Below are 21,710 nucleotides of genomic sequence, written 5' to 3'. Positions count from 1 at the left end.
ACATGATTTGTGGAATAATATCACATTCTACTTGTTTAAAATACTCATTTTAAAATTATTTGAAATACAGGTTTTACAATCCTTGCCCTGAAGTTTAACTTAACCACTTTTTGTGATTACACAGTGGCATTTTCTTTCCTCTTCAAATCTGTCACAAGCAGGTAGCAGGGATCAATTTGAGCTAGATTTTCTTAGTCTGGGCCATGGCATTATACATATCCTGACATCCACAGGAGGGCAGCATGGTTAAATTAAGGGAGAAGATGGCAATGTGATTATATTCCAGAAGCTAAATTAATCTCACTTCTATTTTCTCTTAGATTTTATGAATTTCATTTTTTTAATTTTTATGTAACAGCAGTTTTAGAGTTGAATATCACTGTAGTATTGCTATTTTAGGTAGACAGTTACTTGTCAGAGCAATCCTGTGCAGCAGCAATGGACTGATCCCAGGAGATGGCTCTGATGTTCCCTCACAGGTGGTAAATTCTGTATTCCTGAAGTCCTCCTACAGCTCCAACCGCAAATCAGCTACAGTTTAATAACTCCAGTGGAGGGACAGAGCACTTGAACGTTTTACTTTCTGCGTATTTAATACGATAAAGAACTTCTTGCAAATCTGTGCTGCTGTTATAAGCTTATATTTTTCTTGCATAGCACTTTTTTTTCCCTAACCACTACCCAAAACAAAACCATATTAGGAATTTTTTTTTTTCCTAATTCTATTAATCCATTTTAAAAATCCTGAATTCCATGAAGGAATACTTAAATAACTTTCTCAAAGGGAATATATTTTCCAGTGATGCATTTCTGTTGTTTTCTAGAGTAAGTCCTGTGGAATTCACTTTTACATTGTTTGCTTCTATGTGGCATTTCCAAGGATAAGCATCCAATCACATTAATGGTTCTAATTCAAATTACTGTACACTGGAAGCTGTCTCTTCCAATGCCAAAAGACAATTGCTAAATATTACCAATGGGTGCCAGTTTCAGAGTTAGCCAAAAAAGCTGCTTCCAGGCACAGGTAGTTGAGGTGTGGAACTGTGCTACTGGGTGTAGATTTTGAAAGTTTAAAATGTTTGAGAAAAACATTATGGAAATTAATTGAAACAAAAATCCATTAAAAAGTTATAAACACAGAGACACCATTTTTACATAAAGAAACTCCTAGAGACAGTAATAACATGAGTATATGAGAAATTTCTGGGGGTGTATAACTGCATACTTCCCTCCACACCCTGATGAGAACAAGGTACAGGCCTGGCTTTTGGGTGGCCACTTCCACATTGTTTTGGAGAGAAGTTTCTTCGAAAGAGACAAAGTGACATGGAGTCAGAAGACTTTTTGTTTCTTTGGCATCTTTAAAATTCTACATGTGTTCTGTATAAAAAGCTTCTTAAAAATGGATATTTTCAGAGAACTGATTGGCTGGGTCACATCATGAAAGCTTTCTTCCTTGTTTTTACCTTTGTATTGTCATCAAAAGATAGCCAGGAGTATAAAAGTATTTTTTTTACTCCAACTTTTGATGAAAGGATCACTTACAGTTGTTCTGCACCATTCAGTTTCCTGAGGCAGAACGACTCTATCAGAATATAAGATTAGCCTTGCTGTTTTGGACCAAATATTCATATAACCCAATATCACATCTCCCACTGTGGCCAACAGCAAATGACTGGGAAAGTTTATAAGAGTAGTCTCAGTACTCTTCCAGACTCCGCTCATCTGCAGACCAAGGACTTTCTGAGCAGATTATGACTGCATATACGAACATTCAATGCAATTAAATATTTTTTTCTACAGTCTGTCCAGGAATGCACAATGCACAATGCCTAAAATGCACAATGAAATTTACCTAATTTGCATTCATGGAAACAAGCTATAACAGTTGCATTGCTGTGTGAGAGCGGAAATTAATGTCTGGCACTGTTCCTACATTCCTTAAAGGTGCTAGAGATATGATGGAGACAGTCTACACCACTGATATGCAGGCAGCATTATGTTTTTCTGCTTTTGTATGTTAGATGGAAAGAGAAGAGGTATTCTTAGTTTTTCAGTGCATGAAGTGTCAAAATTTTAATCCGGAAGAAAATAACAGAGTTCCCAATAAAAAGCTTTTTATTTCTGCAACATGGGGAGATTGTATATGAATTCCAGGAAGGTAACTGCATTTTCCCCACTTTTGTTCTAGCACTTTTCAGTCTGGATGGCTCTATAGTAGCATAACTAAAAAGAATTGTTTTCTGCCCAGTGTGCCAAACATTTTGAAATCTTTACAATCAGTGTAGTCTCTGTTCGTTATCAACTGCATTGTCATTGGATTCACAGAAGTTTTACCTCATAGCATTGGCTGAAAAGAACAAACTAAGATTTACTATTCTGAATTGTGCTTTAGAATGAATACTTCTGTCAGATGGCAAACATTTTCCATGAATGTCACATTATCAACTTTTCGTGATGCCTAGGTACTGAAAGCCTCCTTCATGTATGTCTTTTCAGGCAACTAATTACAATGGGTAAATTTGGAGTCTTTGCACTGCCAGGATCTGGTAGAGCCCATGGAAACAGAAGGGTGCTTCCAAAGGTTAATCTGCAAAGTTCTGAAAATGAAATATACCCTAAGCACGCTGGATCCATGCAAGGTGCAGGGGAAACATATTCACTGAAAGTGGCATAGTGGATTGCAAAGACAAACATGTTTAATTTGCTGGTTCCCTTTGAAATATTTCACTTTTTTAAAATTCATAAATGAGTTGCATGTTTTGACACACGGAGTTAAAAGACTGATCAATTTTACAGGCTTCTGAAATGCGTTTTCCAATGTCTGGAAGATAAGGGCTGTTGTGAGACTTTCCTGGATGTTTTTTTCTGGTGCACAAGGACCTCAAGTTCTGAACAATCTTGCTCTTTTCCGCTTTGGTTTCTCTCCCACAGAAGTTAATGTGGTATTGCTAACCTCCTGCACTGGACATGTTGCGAGGAGTAATTGCTTGGTTTATAAAGCACTCCTCAAGTGTCACAAAATGTTCCTATTAAGGGAACAAACCTATGTAAGTGACAACTTGGTAAACTGATTTGTTTCAAATCTTTGGTGATGTTTTTAAATGGTGGTTTTAATTGAATTCTTTTAGGGATTTTTTAAAAAATCTCATTGTCAAGGATTTTAAAAATTAGTTTTAAAACACCATAACATTCTGAATAAACATATTCTGTGTGCACAAATTAAAGAAAGGTGCTAGACTGATTCAATGTCATAATTTTTGTGCTTCTTTTCAAATCACAAATCAGGATACCAGGTGTAACATACCTTCTCATGCCTTTGCTAGATCAGACCCTTTAGGCTACTTCATAAGTACTTCAAAATACCTATTCACAATGATGACAACAAATGTTATGAAAATACTTAGAATTTACAGTCTTCAGGATAAAAAGTGTATGCATCTTGTTCTTCTTAAATATTTTATTACAAAAAAATTAGCTTTGCTGAGGTCTGTATTCTTTAGGAAATTAAAATTATATCAATTCAAAAATACCAGTGAAAAGAAATACGTGAAATATGTAACCACCCAGAGATAACCAAAACTAATTATCATTCCTAAAAGAGTCCATGCTTTTACTGGCCTCCGCCACCGAAGTTTTCAACACCTTTTTATTGTTTCCGTGAGTGGATGTGTATGACCTAGAAACAAAAGTAAATCTTTCATACTAACAGGTCCTTCATTTAGACTTTCTAGATCACAAATGATATCACTCCCTGACCAGAAAAATGGTCATCAGTTTTTCCTTGTTTTTCTATGTAATTGCAGTGTCATGTGCTTCCAGTGACATGCAGATGTGTAGGCTGGATACTTGACTACCTCTGGGTGCTCAGATGGTTCTGAGTTATTTAAGGTCTGTCAATGTAAATAATAGTTTCCACCGCTAAAGTGAACAGTTACGGGAGAGCAATGTCATTGAAACTTTTTATACTAAACCAACATTAGCATTTAAATTCAGATTTTCACTTTGAAAACCAATCTCTTAGTTGTTCCTGCTTACTGTGCTTTTCTGTTCACAGCTTATTATCTTTTTCGATTAAATTTAACCAAGAGTTGAGCTCCAGGAGTGTACCCATATATGCTGCAAACCGCTGGTAGCTATTTTGTCCATGGATTGAGACTAGAGCTAGTCCAAAGTAAGCTCCATCAAAAAGCAGAGTGTGGATGTCTGCTCCTCAGCACCAGCTGTTTTGCTGTTGTGCTGCATTACCTATTTACATTGCAGTTAGATTACATTAGAATTAGAGTGCTTTCTACATTTATGTTGCATCTAAAGGATTTAGTTATTTTGTTGCTGGAATTCTCTTGAGGCTAAAGGATGTTCTTCTGTCTTCCATAACAGTTACACTTTACATACCAAATAGGTTTCATGATATGACATAAATTGGATTAATAATTCTCAAGTTGCCATTGTAGTTACTTCACAGGTTCCATAAGTACTAGCATGCATATTCACGAATGTTGAAGCACTCTGGAGTTTAGTAAAATATCACTGTTAAAGAATCTAGGGATATCTGATCTGCCAGCATACCAATAACCATTTATACTGTAAGTGAAAAGTTGTTTATCAGGAAAAAAGCCACACATTGTCCTGTTCATATTATGAGTATCTTGCTAATTGGAATAAATGGAACTGTTTTCTGTGGCTGTGATGTTTGTATTACTTGACATTCTTCAACATTTCTTTATCCTTAGCAGGCATAATTACAGTAGTTTAGGCTGATTTTTTTTCATTCCATCTGTTGAAGGCTTATTTAGTTCTCTTTCTCAAGAGCACAGAAAGTACTAAAATGAATCTGAGAATGTTTACAGCTAGGTTTCTTATGACCTAGGTCATATTGTTGTCTTGAATCAGTTTTCTCTCTCATCCTCAACTGAAGACAAAAAAATTTCTTAATCTTTCGGGGTTAAATAAAAGAAGGAATGCAGTGCTGGGAAGATTCCTTTTATGCAAGGCACAGGGATGACTGAAAGTGCCTGTGGGCATTTGGTCTCCATTGGCTCTCTCAGCGAATGCAATGATGCCCACGGATAGCCTGTATTGTTGTCAGTTAAATGGGATCATGAGTGTCTGAAAGGTGTTTGAGAATGAACTGAAAATCATTTTCACAAGTGGATGATTACTTCTGCCACATGTTAACCGAACTCTATCAGAGTGGCCCAGATTTTTGAGACTGCATTAATTGCTCTTTCAACCTTGACTGAGGTTTCTCTTTAAGAAAGGCCTTTGCTGGACTAAACTGCTACATGTATTGATTTTTCTTTCTATATTTTTTTCATTGTTTGTGATAAATGAAGCCTTTTACAAGTAGAGAATTTATCATTCAAGATGTAGATAGATTGCTTCATTCCTTAGAATAAAAAGGCTGGTCTAAAAATGATCTCTGTAGAAGTAATAAGTCCATTCTCATTTCTCCATCAGTGAATAGCTCCAGTATTCCACACAAAATTATGTTTTTCAGCTATTCATTAGTGCTTATTTTTTTCATCAAAAAGTAAAACCCTGCAGTCTTCCACTGAGGTGAGGACTTAGAGCAAATAACCTGCCATCATCTTTCCTATGTATGCCATCACATAATTGAAACTAAACTATAATATTTAGCAGTGTGGTTTTGTGTTTTGGTAGCAAAAGGAAATATACTTTGAAAGCTATTCAACATTTATGTATTTACAATATAGGGATGCCCAGACTTTTTAAAGAAAATGGATGTTCATTTTGTTTGTTCCATTTCTGGAGAAGAAAATTGTATTGACTGAGATGAGATGATGTATAAAATGTTTTTATCCAGGTCTTTCTGTGTTTTGTAGTGGAAAAGTAATTTCTTGTATTTTTACTTGTTTTCCAGGAAAATTAACTTTAAGTATTAAATGGGTTTTTTTGGTACCATATTATAAGCATTGTGAAGTATAATCATGTAAATCTGTGGCTTCATAGAAATCAAATTTTTAGGTTTTTATTTGGGAGTGAATGAAGAGAAAAAAAGCAGTATTAAACAATGTTGAAGAAAAGAAGATTGCAGAACTGTTTATAAGATAAAAAGTCTAAAAAAAGTGATTGCAGAGTTTGTACATTTGGTTGCATTTTCACATTACTACAAAACTGCTAGAAAATCTTCACACTGGGGTCACACTTAAATACTCAAAATGTTTGATCAAGGTCCTTTTTTCTATGTGCTGTATAAAAACAGGTGTATTAGTCTTAAGTTACTGGAAATTATGTGAGTAATATCAAAACACTGAAGAAGGCAACCACAAATGTACATACAAACTATAAATATTCTTTCTAATGTGCATATGTACAGGCACAGAAATTATGTGTATATATATCATTTATTATATTAATATATTTTTACAGAATAAAAGTCTGTCATCTGAATATGTTTCAAAGTACATCAAAATCCCAATCTTTCCGAGCTTCTTGTCAGTCTATTTATTAAACATTCTCAAAACATGATCTTACAGAAAAGTCAAAATAAATCTCAGCAATTACTATTGTTGTGTTCAGATATAGGGGAAGTATTTCAGTGTCTTCCTTCCTTGTGCATGGCTGAATTGTAATAACTCAAGAATTATTTTAGATGATCCCAACTTTGGAACCCAAATTAGAGTGAGAAAAATTGAAGCAAATGGTGTGGTTAATGTTTAGAAATATGGAATTGGCTTCTTCTGAATATCAGTTTCTTCTTTGTATTGAACATAATATTTTACCTGAAGAAAGGTAAAGTATTTGAATGAATGGCTGTTCTGTGTTTCTTGTTCCTGCTTAAAATAGACTGAACAATTGACGCTGTGCATCTTGTGCACATTTTTTTTGGATGGAGAGAGTGAGTGGAACTGATGGGTGAATACAGCTACACGTATGGGTAGAGAAATAGCAGGCTGCAGTTGTGTGAGTTCATGACTGTGAGGGTCTGTTCTGGTTTGTGGTACTGACATTTACCTGAGACTCGTGAAAAATAATGCAATTCCCCATCTTAAAAACAAAACATTCTTCAACTGAGACCCATGAAAAATGGTGCAATTCCCCATCTTAAAAATAAAACATTCCTCAGCTTAGCTCTAGGATTTAGCTGACTTCTGAGTCTGTTAACCTAGTAATTTCTGCTCCAGCTGAGAAACCCAAGTCTCATTTAATTCTGCAAACTGGCTATTGGAGATTTTTTTCTGTTCTAGACATCAGCTGCAGTTTCTACAGAAAAAGAAGTTCAAAGAAGATTCTAGAAGTCTAGAATATTTGGGTCCTTCCAGATGTAAATGTTAGACTCTTGAGTAAGAATTAATCTCTTTATCTTTCAGGAGCATGCACACTTAAGATAAGCACAGGAGATACCCCCTGTAAATGGCTGAAACTTTCCACATTAAAAAAAAGCTGTCACCATTAGAGATGGCACTGGAAGAGGGATTAATAACATAAGATTATAACTGTGTGTTTATAGTGATTTGTAAAACCAGATAACATAAAGCTTTGCATTTCTATACTAAATCCAGCTTTGTGTCATGAATGCTATTTTCCTTTGTTACCTACTCTTATGTAAGACCCGAAGATTTTAAAGTGAGATAGTTAATGTTCCACTCTTTTGTTTCCCAAGGAGACTCTTATTTAACACCTTAGTTGGAAGTAATTTGTAGGCGGAATAAAAGTGCACATTGCTATTTATTTTCTTTTTGTATGCTTTCTTATTTTTTATTTTTGAATTTGCTGTATCTTGTGTTAGTTCTGCCTGTACGTGGTATATCTTACATGAAAAGTAATTTAAAAAGCAGCCCACTTTTCCCTGTGGCAAATGTTCTTTTAAGACCTCTTTTTTTAAAAGCACCTTTCTGTACCAGTCTCAGAATAGAATTAAATTGAAAAGGAAATTAAGAAAAAAGAAAACATGAACACCATTAATTCTGAAAAATAATTAACTTGGTGTTTCTAAGTTTGGGTTGCTCATTTTCTGACATTTTCCTGTGAGAACATGAAGCCTGGTAATTGTGTACACAAAGCCAATTTTTTCTCCCTCATACAAATAAAAAGCAGAGTAACCAAGTGAGTCAGAGCTTCAAAACAAGTGTAAGAGAAGCTGAAGAAGGGCAAACATTGGTGTTGTAATAGCAACTTAATCTGACAAACCATCGTGGTTAATAAGCATTATGCTGAACATTCATTTTGGACACGAATTTGTCCTTTGTGATGACTAATGTGGGAAAGAATGTGCTTGAGTTTACGCCTAGGACAGTTGTAAAAAGGTTTTGCCCCTATTTTGTTTGCCCATTTCAGGTAAGATGTTGGTTCATTGCTCTGTTTTTTAACTGAGTTACAAACTTATCGGGCAGCAAAGCCACATACGTGATCAGAAAGCAGAAGACCGTATCCTCTTACCAGAGAGGCTCCTGTTCATCTATCAATCATCCAACCAACCATTCCCATCCCAGTTATTATTTCTTCATAATATATGTACCAGCATGCCCTGGAGAGTGCCCTGTTAAGCCAGAATTCATTGGTCTGAACGGTTATTGTTCTGCCTTTGACCAACCTCATATGAGATGCCCTTGACAGAATCTGGCCAGCCAGAAGGGACAGCTCTTGGGTAGTATTTTGCTCTCTTGACAGGTCTTAAGCATCAGATCCTTACCACTCATAGGCTCTTGCTTACAATCCCACAGCTCATCCTTTTTTTCTCGCTGTCTTTGTTAACAACAGTGCAACATGATCACAGTGACAGAAAAAAAAGTCACCATAATGCCAGAAAACTTGCTGCAATTTCTTGGGTAATGAGTGTGCTCCCTCTACCACCACAGAGTATCAGCATCTGTGGTTTTCTCATCTCACTGGTTGATACTTCTCATTACATGATCTGATTCAAAGCCTGGAAATTGCCAAGGTGACAAGGAGTTGTTGTAATCTAAGAGTCTTTGTAGTGAAGTGCTTCTGTTTAGGAAATTAGATTCTAGTTTACTCTGGGAAAAAAATTTAATCTTGTGTGTCTACTGACATTGTGTTATGTGAGCATTTTACCAAACTGACTTCTCACAGACTAAATGAACACTAGCAAATCTGTAGAAACCAAACAGGATAAAAGCTGTTGGGGAGTTTAACTTTTCTAACATTCAGTATTTCTGTGTAGTCAAAAGTGTTCTACTTTAAGCCGTTTTTTCTATTTTTCGGACACAATTGGTGAAATGTAAGTGGTTAGTCTTCCCAAATATGAGGTCATTTGTTTCTACTTTTTGTGTTATTTTGAGTGAAAAGGGATGTCTCTTTGCATTTTTATGATATGAGTAAATAGAAGAAAAAAATAACTTCTTAAATGTGACAACACTGAAGAAGCAGCTCAGTAGGTAAAGCAAATTAATACACAAATTTGTATTGTGCTTGTATTTGTATTGTGTAATGTCATGCTTCATACTAATGGAAAAATACTCCCTTTATTATTTCCTTTGCAGATATTTGTATGCTCTAGGACAGAAGGTTTGGAAGCGGTGGAAAAAACGCTACTTTGTTCTTGTTCAGGTTAGTAGTCTACCATGAAATTTCAATAAAAAGAATTCTTGGACTATGAATTATGTATGATTTTTGGAGCCATTCATAAATCAGTATCTCCAGGCAATGTATGCAGTACGACTCCAAGCTTCTTGTTAGTTTTTGTAATTTACATACCTAGTAAACTGAAGCATTACCAAGTTTTGCATATATATAAATAGGTTCCTACACTGAGCAATGTTTCAACTGAAACCTGGAAACTTCTGAAGGAAACTTCTGTGACACTGTAATAGTCTGCTGACAGCTTTCCACCAGCACTTCAGTTAAAATAAAGTCATATTTCACAAAAAGGATTGTACTTACTGTTTAATTAATTTAAGTAGAGGGAATACTGTTCTGCATCCTTTGTTTTATTGACAGAAAACTCTTAAAATCTGAGTCTCCATAAATGTCATACAAAGGTTGAAGCCTGTTAGTGAGGCTTTTTTTTAAGAACTAAACCTTCTTAAACTACTTTGCAGAAAGCCTAATTCCTTTATCACTCTGTCAATCACACTCACCTGGTCTCCTCCTACTCTTCAATTATGAAAATTGTAAGGATGTAAAAGAAAATTACTGAACAAGTTCTTTATTAAAGTTAAAAGCCAAGAGTATTTGCATATTATTCTTGCTGAGCTTGATGTCAATATGGTGGTTTTGCTGGCTTCAGTGGGAATTGGCTTGCATATTGATAATCAGTGAGTAATGCTTATAAGGTTAAAAAAGTTGGAAAGTTTACAGAAGTCATTTGGGTTCTGATTTTACCAAGATCCTTTGTGAAGAGAGGAGGACGTTTTGTGACTATTAATATTTGTCAGTGTTGGGAAGATCTCTATATAAGGCACGGATGTGAAGAGCAAATTATTTAAAGTTGCAGAGAAAAAAAAAAAAGAAAGTTTACATGTTGCCTTGTCCTTCATGCTTTACTTTAACACTCGTCCTACTTATCACCCCTTTCACAAAAACAAAGAACTTGTTCTTTTCCTCTAAGACACAGGTGTCATCTGATTTTTAAATTGTACACCTAAGAGATACATAGTCTTTATGTGAGTGTGATATGGAACCATCATCTGGGAGACCAGTTTATTCCAGTCAAGTTAATTTTAACTATCTTCCGCTCTCTATGCTGAAATTGAAATACTGGAGGAGAATATTACAGGAATTTTCCAACTGTGATGGGATTTAGTAATATATTTCATTTTAAAACAGCTATCAATTCAAGAAAGCTATATAAAAAATACCATGTTAAATCAATATTTACGGTCCAGGCAGCTCTGGCTCATTTATGTAGTCCAGCTGTGATACATACACTGACAATAAGCTGAAGTCAATACATGTGAAATAAGCATTCAGTAATGAACTAGTCTGTTGTATTGATATATTATTGACACATTGACAAGTCTTCCTTTATAGATTAACTTTTAGCTTACATAGCAAAATATGAAGGCCATGAAATTCAGTTCTAAAGCAGATGCTATCGATATGATTTACACAGACTTTGCAAATTTAACTCGGTTATGACATTAGAAGAATAATGTTGATTTTTAGGAGTGTGATGTGAGTAATGTGCACCTTCATTATTGCTGCACATATTAGAAGTTGTTAGTGGTTTCTGAAAGAACAGATCAGTGTTACAGGAAGGTTACAGAATCTGAAAATGTTAGCCTCTTCATTATATTTGTTTTTTATCCTTTGCCATCCAGTTATTTCTCTAAAAGGTTATTCATTTAAAACCAGAAAAAGGCAGGGATATAACATGTTTGGTGAAAAGCCTCAGCTGGACCTGCTGTGTTTTACTTCATTTACTGTCTGATAATATCTTTCTCCAGTAATCAGAATGCAGATTCACTTCTGTCATTTTAATTTCATTTGTTCTAATGTTTGAAAAGTCAGTCATTTGTTTCATGGATAATTTTTTTCTAAACATGCCAACCACGCAGGCTAATTCTTGCTGCTGAACTCCTGGAGTGGGCTGCCCAGTGAAGCCCTGTAGCAGACACCACAGAGTCAGCCTCCAGGTTTGCAGTAACACTTCCTCCCAGCACATTAAACAGGGTCTTTGTGCCCCATGGGGACATCCGCTAGTGACACTGCTCATAAGTCACGTTCACATTTCTGTGCCTGTCTGTCATACATGCACAGGTTGTTGCTTTTCCACTTTGTTACAAAATAGGTGGAACAGCTGGTAGTCAGGTGTTTGGACATCTGGAAAATAATTAAATTCAGGTAAATGCAGTTGTAGGAAGAGGATTGCCTTTTGTCAAGATGACCATTCAAGAAGATGGCTTAATTCTGTTTTTATCTGAGAATGTGTCGTACATAGTCCTGACTTGCGAGTACCAAAAGTACTCTATGAAGTATTTATGCTAATTTGCTGAATTCTAAGGCAAAGCTAATTACAGCTCCATTAACTACTAATAGTACCCTTAAACCCAGTCATAGATATATGTTAAAAAGTGTGTGTAATTTCAGATTGTGCTGGTGATTCTTTTTGTAATAAGTGATAGCAGCCACTGATAACCATAAGGAAAAGGGTTTAAGAGATTGCAAGTGTAAACAAAAGAGTCAAGTTCTGTATTTCTTTATTTTGTTGAGACTTTCTTTTCCCCTGACAAAGTTTTCTGGTGTTTTTGTATCTGTTTCTTTGGTGAAGAGACTTTAAAATTTCTGATTTTCAACAAAAAGATGAAGTCACTGATTGTGACTGATTGTTCTTTTAAAAATAAGAGCATGCACTTGAAATACATTTGAAAAAGTAAAATCAACAGCACTATAATGTCTGTCTTGTTATAGATGTAAGGTTAAAAAATGAAGATACATAGCCCAGACGTTCCACAAGCTTATCTTCAGAAACATATTGTGGCTGAAGAAATATGAAAAAAATGTGCATCCTATTTCCACAATTAGTGTCTGCTAGCTTCCCTTTTGATGGCTCACATTGCCTGTACAGTGTGATTATATGGAATTGTTGGCATAAAAATGTGAGACATGGATGTGGGTGCTTGCCAGTTTATTTAATTCAACCAAGTAGAATAATTGAAATTTTTTTTTTACTGCAGTGCCAGGTATCAAAAATTAAAACTGTAGGTTTACAAGAAAAGAGGAGAAACCTCTCATGAGATATGATGCTAACTGCAAAGGATTTAGAGGTGTGTGACATACCAACAGCTCCCTCCATGCTTGTGCATAAGGGCAAATGTGGTTCTTGGGAATATAAGCAGGGAAATACCAAGCAGTGACCAAGGTGATGTTGCTGCCAGGCCTAGAGTGGATGGTGTGGCATAGAGGATGAATCCTGTGTCAGGGTCCCAAGGGGACCACCAGCCCTGACTGTCCCTGTCCACAATCCAGCACCCCATTCTAGCCTCCCGGGGCCATCATCCCCAGCCCCAGTGATGCCACAGAAGGGCTGGTCTCCAGCTCCCCACATCCAAGGTCCAGCCTTGGCCCATGCCCAGTGCCTGGTGCTGGGTTTGGGGCAGGCTATCCCAGTGCTCCTGGCTGCCCCACTCCTGGCTAGACCCTAGCTTCAAAGCCCTGCCCTGCCAGCCCAGGGATAATTTAAAATCTTTAAACCAAAATATATTTATTTTCTAAAATACATATACTATGAATGAAAGCAAAACTGTGGGCTCAATGCACAAAGAGTGAGGTGAAATTCTGCCGTACCTGTCATGCTGAAGAATAGGCTGGCTGCTTGTAAGAGACCCTACTAACCTGAAAATCTGATTTTCTGGATGGGCTAGGTTGGTTTTTTTGTGTTTATGTATATTTAGTCTGGTCTTGGTACAACCTCCTTAAGCGAATGTACCAAATCTGATGTGGAAAGCTGGCACTCAGTTTTAGTCGCCTGACAGTGTCTCTCAAATTCTTATCTCCTATACAACTGCCTTTGCTTAACTAATATATTAATTAAACTCAAATACCTACGTTTAATTGCTCCACCCTGTAGACTTCTGCTGTGGTTCTGGAGACATCAGTTTGGTGCTTGAGGCCTGATGGCCATTTTTTGGAGAGAGCTGTTCCTTTTGCTTGTACAGGCTGTGGCAGGGGATATTCAGTCACCATGCACTGAATACATATAGCACAGCATAGTCCTGTTTCAAAAAAGCCCCAATAATTAAAATAATGAAATATTTTTAGAGCATTATGCATATAATAATCACACATTCCATCCTTATTTTTAAAAAGCATCAATCTTTTACAGAGAATAAAGGTACAGCACCAGCAAATATATGAATGAAGCTGAAAGCAGCTGTCCAAATTTTACTTTAAAAAGGATCATTCCTGAAGTTGTAGCCTAAGAAGTAATTCTAGATAAAAATTAGCTGAGCAATCAGCAGCCAAAATAAAGATGGTCCATCATCTCTCAGATGAGTCCTTGCCTATCCATAAATTTTACAGATCTAAGAAATAATATTGTAGTTCAAAACAAGTCTGTTGGCCAGGTATCCTACAGTCTTTGGAGATGAGCGTTTCAGAGGTACATATACATTCAGGTTCCCTAAGTTTCAAGTGTTCACAGATTCACACAGTCTTTCTTCTGCTCACCCTCTTATAATCTTCCCAGCTCTTCATTTAAGGTTGGGAACACCTCATTTTGTTTCAGTGGTTCAGCTTTTTCCTTCCCAGCTGTTACATTTCTTTCTTTATCTTTCCAGTCACTTTTTCCTCAGCTCTCCTTATTGTTTTCTATTTTGTCTACAGAGTCTATAACCTCATGGTGATGGATTCTTTTCTTATTGCTTTATTATTTTTTTAATAATTGTACTTGATGAGAAGTAATTAATGTTGTTCATGCCAGCTGCAGGCTACCTGGCCTACACAGTGCTGTATCTAGTGAGCCAAGCAACCCAGAGATGGGTGAGAACACAGGTGCAAAAGATACCAAAATCAAACTGAAGGTTCTGGTGCTTCCATCTTTAACTAGAAATGGCCAGATTACGTGTTCCTTTTTCCAGTTTATTGATAATTGTGGCACTCCTTCTGCAAACAGTACTTTTATACATAAAAGTCGGGTTTTTTTCAGTTTCTTTGAATATATTCCTTTTTTTCTTTTACAGTAGACTGAGAAGTTTGGTCAGTAGCACAATACCAAGTATTTTCCCTTTAAGAACATAAATGGCTCCCCTTCAATTTCTTATAAAGCAACAGCCCAAAATGCATTGTATTTCAGGAAACTGCAGAGAGATATGTTTATGGCTGTGGTTTGTTTCTTTCCTTCATTTTGGCAGAAAGAGGAAAGAACGCAAAGTTTTACACTGTTAATATTTCTGGAGGAAAAAAAAGGCTGTTATTTTTTCAGTGCAACTGAACGCTAATTTAAACCATGGTACCTTTGTTATACATTTCTGGAATATAATCATCAATTAAGAAATACTTTCTTATCCAGGTTAGCCAATACACATTTGCAATGTGCAGTTACAGAGAAAAGAAATCTGAGCCTCAGGAACTGATGCAACTCGAAGGATACACTGTGGATTATACAGCTCCTCACACAGGTACTTTTCATGATTTTGAAGTGTGATACTGAGACACGATATATGTGTGTAAAACAGCTGATTCAACTTGATCGTTTTGCTCTAGCACCAAAAAAACCCAAGGTTCTTTGGCAATTATTCCACTAGGACATTCTGATGTGAAAAATCATCCTTTTAGAAGGAAGCTTGTTGTAAGACTAATGAACAATAAACTTTACACTAAAGTTTCCTGAACCATTGAAAGACCACATATAATACGAGGAAAAACTTACGAATTCTAGTCACTATTTCTCTTTTCTGTTTTTGATGGTGGTGACATGCGGCAGTGTACTGTTAAGTATGTTCATAAATAACGTAGAAAGGAAGGCAAATGATGACAGTGCTTGTGAAAGACAAATTACTCATAGTAATAAAAAATAAATTTGGAGGTATCAGAAAAATCTGCACAAGTTAGTATTAAAATGGCAGAAAAAAGCAAAGTTACACATGCAGATAAAAACAGTTCTACTCATACAGTGGAGGGTTATGAAATTAGAAGGCATCTGAAATATTGAAGATTGATCTTTGGGAATGTTGGCTCAATGTTTAGAATAATCGAGAAGGCAAACAGTGCTCAGAATGTGTTTGGAAAAACACATTCAACAATTCAAACAATTCTGTCATAAAGAAATCCCTGGCTCAGCCATATTGACCATTGTGTGCTGTTCTCATTACGTGGTCTCAGAGAAAAATACTGGAGTGAGAAAAACTACTAAGGAAGGAACGGCAGCAGTGATAAGAGGTATGGAACTGTCTCTGTTCAGTAAGAAATAAAGTTGACAGGGTATTCCATCTAGGAAAATACTGCCAGGAAGGAAGATACGTTAGAGAAATGCAAAATAGCATATGACACAGAGAAGATGAATAAGAAATAAACTGAAACTGAATTGGAAGTGGAGTCATGTAAATATTTTCTCCTGTAACTTATGTATTTATTCTTCTTATGTGTTACCATTTGATCCTTATAGCTCTAGATTTTGTCATATTTTTAGGTCCTAAATACCTATAAAATGTTTTCACACACTCCTCCATACATACATATTCAGAGTAAAACCAATAATGTAATAAACATTGATGGTGACTAAGAAGTAACATGCATTTATCAAGATTACCTTCTTATTTACTGCTTCAGGTCTTCAGGGTGGTCGAATGTTTTTCAATGCTGTTAAAGAAGGCGATACCGTGATATTTGCCAGTGATGATGAGCAGGATAGAATACTCTGGGTTCAAGCCATGTACAGAGCCACGGGTCAGTCGTATAAGCCTGTTCCTGCAAGTCAAGCTCAGAAGATGAATCCTAAAGGAGGCAATGTCACAGATATATCCCCACTTTGTAAGTTGTCTTTCATTGCTTTTGGTTTTAGCTGTTAAAATGTGTAGCAGGTCCCTCAGTGAAGTTTAATTAAGCAGAACTTATTCACTAGGCAAATGTGCCTAGCAGTTTGTTGTTAGCCAGAAGCTCTTTAACTCAGATTCTTATTAACAGCAAGGGAAATCCTGACTTGCAGGTCATTATTATAATCCATGAAAATACAGTAATTAGTTTCATGTTCATTACAATTGACCAACATATTACCATGGAGACGGTGTTTGGTTTGCATTATATTTTTCATTAGCCAGCCAGTGTAGCGTTGAATAGAAAAGCATCAATCTATTCTCGGAACTTTTATAGAGTTAGGTCAGCTTTATCATACATTGTATGTATTAGTTATCTAAAAATTGCTGTGCAGACGGTACCTTGTGAGCTGAAAGGCACTAGAGAGGCTGCTGGATTTTTTCAGCGCACAGTGTAATATTAAACTAGGTATAAAAAACTTTTTAAAATTATTCAAGTTTTCCTCATCTTTCTTTGAGGAAAATATTGTTTCAGAGAAAATTAAGGTAGATAGCATATATTAAATATATCTTTAGGTATTCATATAGTCTCTTTCAAAGTATTCTTTCATGTCATGTATCTGCACATAGGAAGCATATAGGCATTTTTTTGTTGTTGTTATGGAGGCTGAGTGCAATTCAAGGATTTTTGTAGTAGCCATTGGATTTTTGCAATGTCATACGACTGGATACAATAATCCTTCTTCATTATCATATACCTGTACATGTAGAGTGACAGAAGGGAGATATATGTTTTAGACTAAACTTGGTTTAATGTCTGAAGTCTGCAGCAGGTTGACCCAAACCCAGTCTCCTCCCTCACTCAGTCTCACAGCCTTCCATTCATCCTATAATCTTATATCATTTTGCTGTTAGAAAAAATGTAAAATGTGCTTATTAAACTCAGTAATATTTATCTAAAATCCTGACTAGGTTGTCAAGATCATTGAAAAAAAAATTACTCTCACAAAAGCACTGATATCCGTTTTTAATCTGAAACAATGTGGAAGGGAATCTGAAGCAATTTGTGAAGTAACCGTTCCTGACAGAGGCATTAAAGTGAAGTATTTTGTGGGATGGAAGTAATGTTGCAAAAGCAAAGGTGGAGCAACAGACAAGGAGTGCTTCTGCTCACCTCCTTCCAGTTATCTGGATCTGGACTGGGTAGTGGGAGTTCACTGTGTGAAGAAAATTTAAATATCTTTAAAACTGCAGGATGTAGAAAAAAATCAGCTTAAAGAGACAGGTTTCAGTGTTCTTCTGTATTGTGTATATAAAATATCTTCTATCATCCTGAAATTTTCTTGATAGATACGAAAAGCAATTGAAAGTGGTCATTTAAGAAATTAAAGCATCAGATGATGATTAATATGCCACATACCTAGCAGTATTGAGGTTAGTTCTTTGCTAGTAATACATACTAACATTTCCATTTTCCATTGCCTTGTAGACAAAATTGCATCTTCCAAAGTTAAGCTTACATTACTAGCTGGAAGTGACATTTGTTAAATGCAAGCTTTTCCTTAAACATTTAATGTTTTTAATCAAGTGATTTGTGTAAATAATAATAAACAGTACTTTGTTTTCACAACCCTTGCTGTTTTCTATATTCTCAAGTTCAAAACTTTTAAGGGTTATTTAATACGGGGTAGAGTTATTCCTGTGATCTATACCAGGAACTCCTTTTGTGTAAAAGAAAGTAGAAGAAAGGAAAGAGACTCCTTTTGTATACCATGGGCTGTATTTTTTTGTGGTTACTGGTACTTGGTTCCACATAAGATAATTCCTTATGCAAAAGAGTGCTTAAAATGACATGAATAAAATCCAGCCACCTCAAATCTAGATCAAAGCAAACACATCAGGAACTTGTGAAAAGAAACTAGATGTGATTATAATAGGACAGCCAGGTCTGCCTGATCTTTACAGCTGTTATCACAAATGGAGAAAATAGAAATGTTACTTTTGCGTGTGCACAGCAGCAGCACTCCAGAAGGCCAGCCTAAAGATCTCTAACTGAATGTAGAGGCTCTTCCTGTTGATGCTGTATAGCAGTTTAGTATCATTCATGTAGGTAATTTAGAAGAAACTTGATATTCTATACTACCAATGAGACAAACAAACGTTTTGGTGTGGCACTGGAATCAAACTACGATTGCATCTGTCAAACTTTTAAAATGCATACTAGCCAACTTCTTCATTTCTAAGTAAAGTAACTTGGTATTGCAGTTTTGTAGTAGACAGCCTAATGTCAGCACTGATCAAGAAAAAGAGACTGGTCTCCAGTTCCACTATGCAAAAGCATGTTGAATACAAAGAACAGAGTATCTAAGTATGGATTTTTATAGAAAAGGCAGAAGTTTCTCGAGGTCATTAATGTTTCAGCGAAAGCACCAATGAAAATTAGATTCAACTGAGTCACATAAAGGTATGGGAAGTGATCCCTTTCTTAATGAGCAGCATATTAAGAGATGTATTCATATAGTTGAAAAGGCTCCTGAAGTGCTGAACACTGATAATAACTTGGTCATAACACAGGAGTTAACAGCAGCACATCAGAGGATTGTCATGTCTTAATCAACAAATATAAAGTCAAACATCATTCTGATCCTACACACTTGAGTTCAGAAATGGTCTCTTTGTGAAAATATTTGCAGAGAAGGAGAGAATCAGATACTGGAAAACCAAGTTAGGTGAGAAATCATTTGATCTGAGATGTATAGCTTTCTTCATCTCTTTTTTGGAATCATGTCACATCAAAACAGCTCACAAAAATAATTTGACAATTTGCAGAGACTGATTATAACTGTTGTCATAAAAATAGTGTTTAGAGCCCATGTACAGAACATCAGGTCTTATTTCTTAAGTAGCAAAGGGTAACAAAAGAAGTCAAATACATAGGCCATACATTGGTGTTACAAAACACCAATCCAGTGACAGCAAAGTTGAAGACATTTGCAAATGAAACATCCATCTGACCAAGAGACTGCCAGGAGGAAACTTGTGTGGACATTTAAATCATGCAAGCGGAGCCATCAGTGTTGTGCAATCAAGCAGAAAATGCAGGCAATTTGCCAAATGAATTAATGCTTTGGAGTTAGTCATGAAAATATAATATTAACATTTTCAATGTATTTGCATATACCAATGATAAGTGCTTTAAAATTTCTATCATAGTTTAATAATGTGGGAATAGATTATGAACTTCATGGGGGTTTTAAATGTTATTTGTATCACTCTCAGTCTTTGAACTGGCTACATTAGAGACTCTATGCAAAAACCAGAATATGTTTAATATTAATACTGGTGTCATAAGACATACACACAAGAAATACCACTGCTTAAACTTACAGTGGCGTTGCTCAGTTTTGGAATAATTTGGAATATTCTTGTAATGCAGTTCTTTTAAAATAGTTCTCTGATGTTTGCATCTGTATGTTCAATTAATTAAAATTTTTAGAAACAAACAAATATATTTTTTCGTTTGATGCAGTTTTCTCAGCAGGTGTGGCAGCTTTATTTCCATCTTACCCTTTGCCACCTGGAAGAGTAGAGTAACTCCAATCTCCCTGCATGTTCCCCCATTCCCTTTTATGTCTGTTTCCTGTTTGCCTCCAACTACCCCCATCTCCCTTTTAGAAAGAAAATGTTAACACTGGCCTCTACCACCTCAGGCAGTCAGTAAGTCCCCTTTATGCTCTTCTCCTGTACTACTCAGAAACATATAAAAATTATCTACTATCCTCTTCAAATCTGTCCTTCAGCAAAATACCGGCAATCCAGTGGTGGTCAGTGTGGTATCCCCAACCTGACAGCCTGTATGGGCCAGCTGCTTTCTCATTCTCTGCTACTTTCTCTGCAGCAGTGATTTCATGGCCTGATACCTAAATTATAATGTTCTGGGGTCATAGATTGTCTCTTTGGCCTATGTTTCTAAGCATGTAGCACTTTGGAGTCCTGGTCAATGATCAGGAGTCAAAATGTTTCCAATGTAAGCTGTCACTATCTATCTGGAGTGGCACTTGAAGGAATGTAATGCATATCTTGCCACTGTCTTTACCAACCAGTTCCAGCCCCTTCTGTATCAGTCATAGTTCTTACCCTGCTACTCCTAGTTTTTAAATCTTTTTAATCCCTACAATACTAAATTTCTTGCCTCTACCTGCTCTTCTTTCCTGCCTGCCTGAGCTAGTTCAGATTGCTTCCACAATGCTTAAACTCAAGCAGGGGTGTCACTGAGAACCACAAAAGGGAGGAGGTCACCACTTTGCAGTGCCAGTTCTTGTAGTTCACCCGAGCACAGAGTAAATGCTGCAGAAAATGTGTGTTTGCTTCTGGGCTGGAACAGGGCAGAGATGATGTCTAGAGATACTATGAACCACTTGAGAATGTGCTATAAACATGAAATTCTTGGTAGTCTTAATTCATTCAACTCTGCTGAGTCACTGAGATGATTTTCATAGCCTTTGCAGATGGACTAAAATTGGAAGTTTCTTGCAAAGACAGCAACAGGCATATTTAGGATTATATTCTGCCAAAGTTATTATTCTTGTCTGAAAGAACACCTGAAGAATTTGCTAGAACTCCTGCAATAGGTTTTGTGTTTTTACCATCATTTGAAAATATATTTATTTTTCCTGTCTTGATCAAAAAAAAAAGCATAGTTTTTTCATTAGCAGTTTCCAAAAGATTAAATAAATACACAACTTGAAACATGTAGGCAGTGAAACATGTAAGTAAAAGCCAAAACAATGATTTTGAGATAAAGGCAAATTAAAAAGCAGGACAACAAATTCCATCAAAAAGGGAAGAAAAAACTAATTGTGAAAATGCAGAAGAAATATTACTGCTTCAAAGCTCTCCCCAAATATCTTCTCAATATTTTCCAAGATTGAGAAAGCATAGGGATAATAATGGATTTGTAGTTTTTTATTAACTCTATATCATAATATGGGACTCTTTATGTCTTCTTCGTTTGCATGTTGCTTGAACAGGACAGCTAAAGCTCATTTATGCAGGAATTTGAAAAATACAATCACTCTGACAATTTTTAAAAGTAGAGTGGTAATTCTTTTCATCATGGTGATATAATATTAATAAATTCCTCATAAACTGTGTTCAAGTTCTTCCTTTTGTTTAAAAATCCATTTTGTTTCAAAATATTTACCAGTTACCTCGTATGTTATAACAATAAACAAAAATGTAGTGTATTACACTAGACCTTTTTTCTGTTATTTCCTGCTTGCCTACAGCTGGCAAAGGTAAGTTTTTAGTTGT

General features: G+C 35.9%; 1 protein-coding gene across 18 annotated transcripts in view; it reads left to right on the top strand.

The window, feature by feature from the left end:
- The window catches only part of CADPS2 (calcium dependent secretion activator 2), a 297,812-nt gene that overhangs the window by 176,267 nt on the left and 99,835 nt on the right, over positions 1-21,710 (top strand). For 10 of the 18 annotated variants that reach the window (XM_017818207.1, XM_017818199.1, XM_017818194.1 and 7 more), the window contains exons 10-13: positions 9,468-9,534; positions 14,936-15,044; positions 16,195-16,395; positions 21,686-21,694. In XM_017818207.1, the coding sequence (XP_017673696.1) occupies positions 9,468-9,534; positions 14,936-15,044; positions 16,195-16,395; positions 21,686-21,694 (386 nt within the window). The remainder of the gene's footprint in view (positions 1-9,467; positions 9,535-14,935; positions 15,045-16,194; positions 16,396-21,685; positions 21,695-21,710) is intronic. The other 8 variants (XM_017818206.1, XM_017818200.1, XM_017818205.1 and 5 more) reach the window with 1 other exon arrangement.

The sequence above is a fragment of the Lepidothrix coronata genome, unplaced genomic scaffold (assembly GCF_001604755.1).
Source record: "Lepidothrix coronata isolate B3197 unplaced genomic scaffold, Lepidothrix_coronata-1.0 Scaffold66, whole genome shotgun sequence".
Taxonomy (NCBI): Eukaryota; Metazoa; Chordata; class Aves; order Passeriformes; family Pipridae; genus Lepidothrix; species Lepidothrix coronata.
The sequence above is the reverse complement of the archived record's forward strand: the minus strand, read 5'-3'. Positions and strand labels throughout refer to the sequence as shown.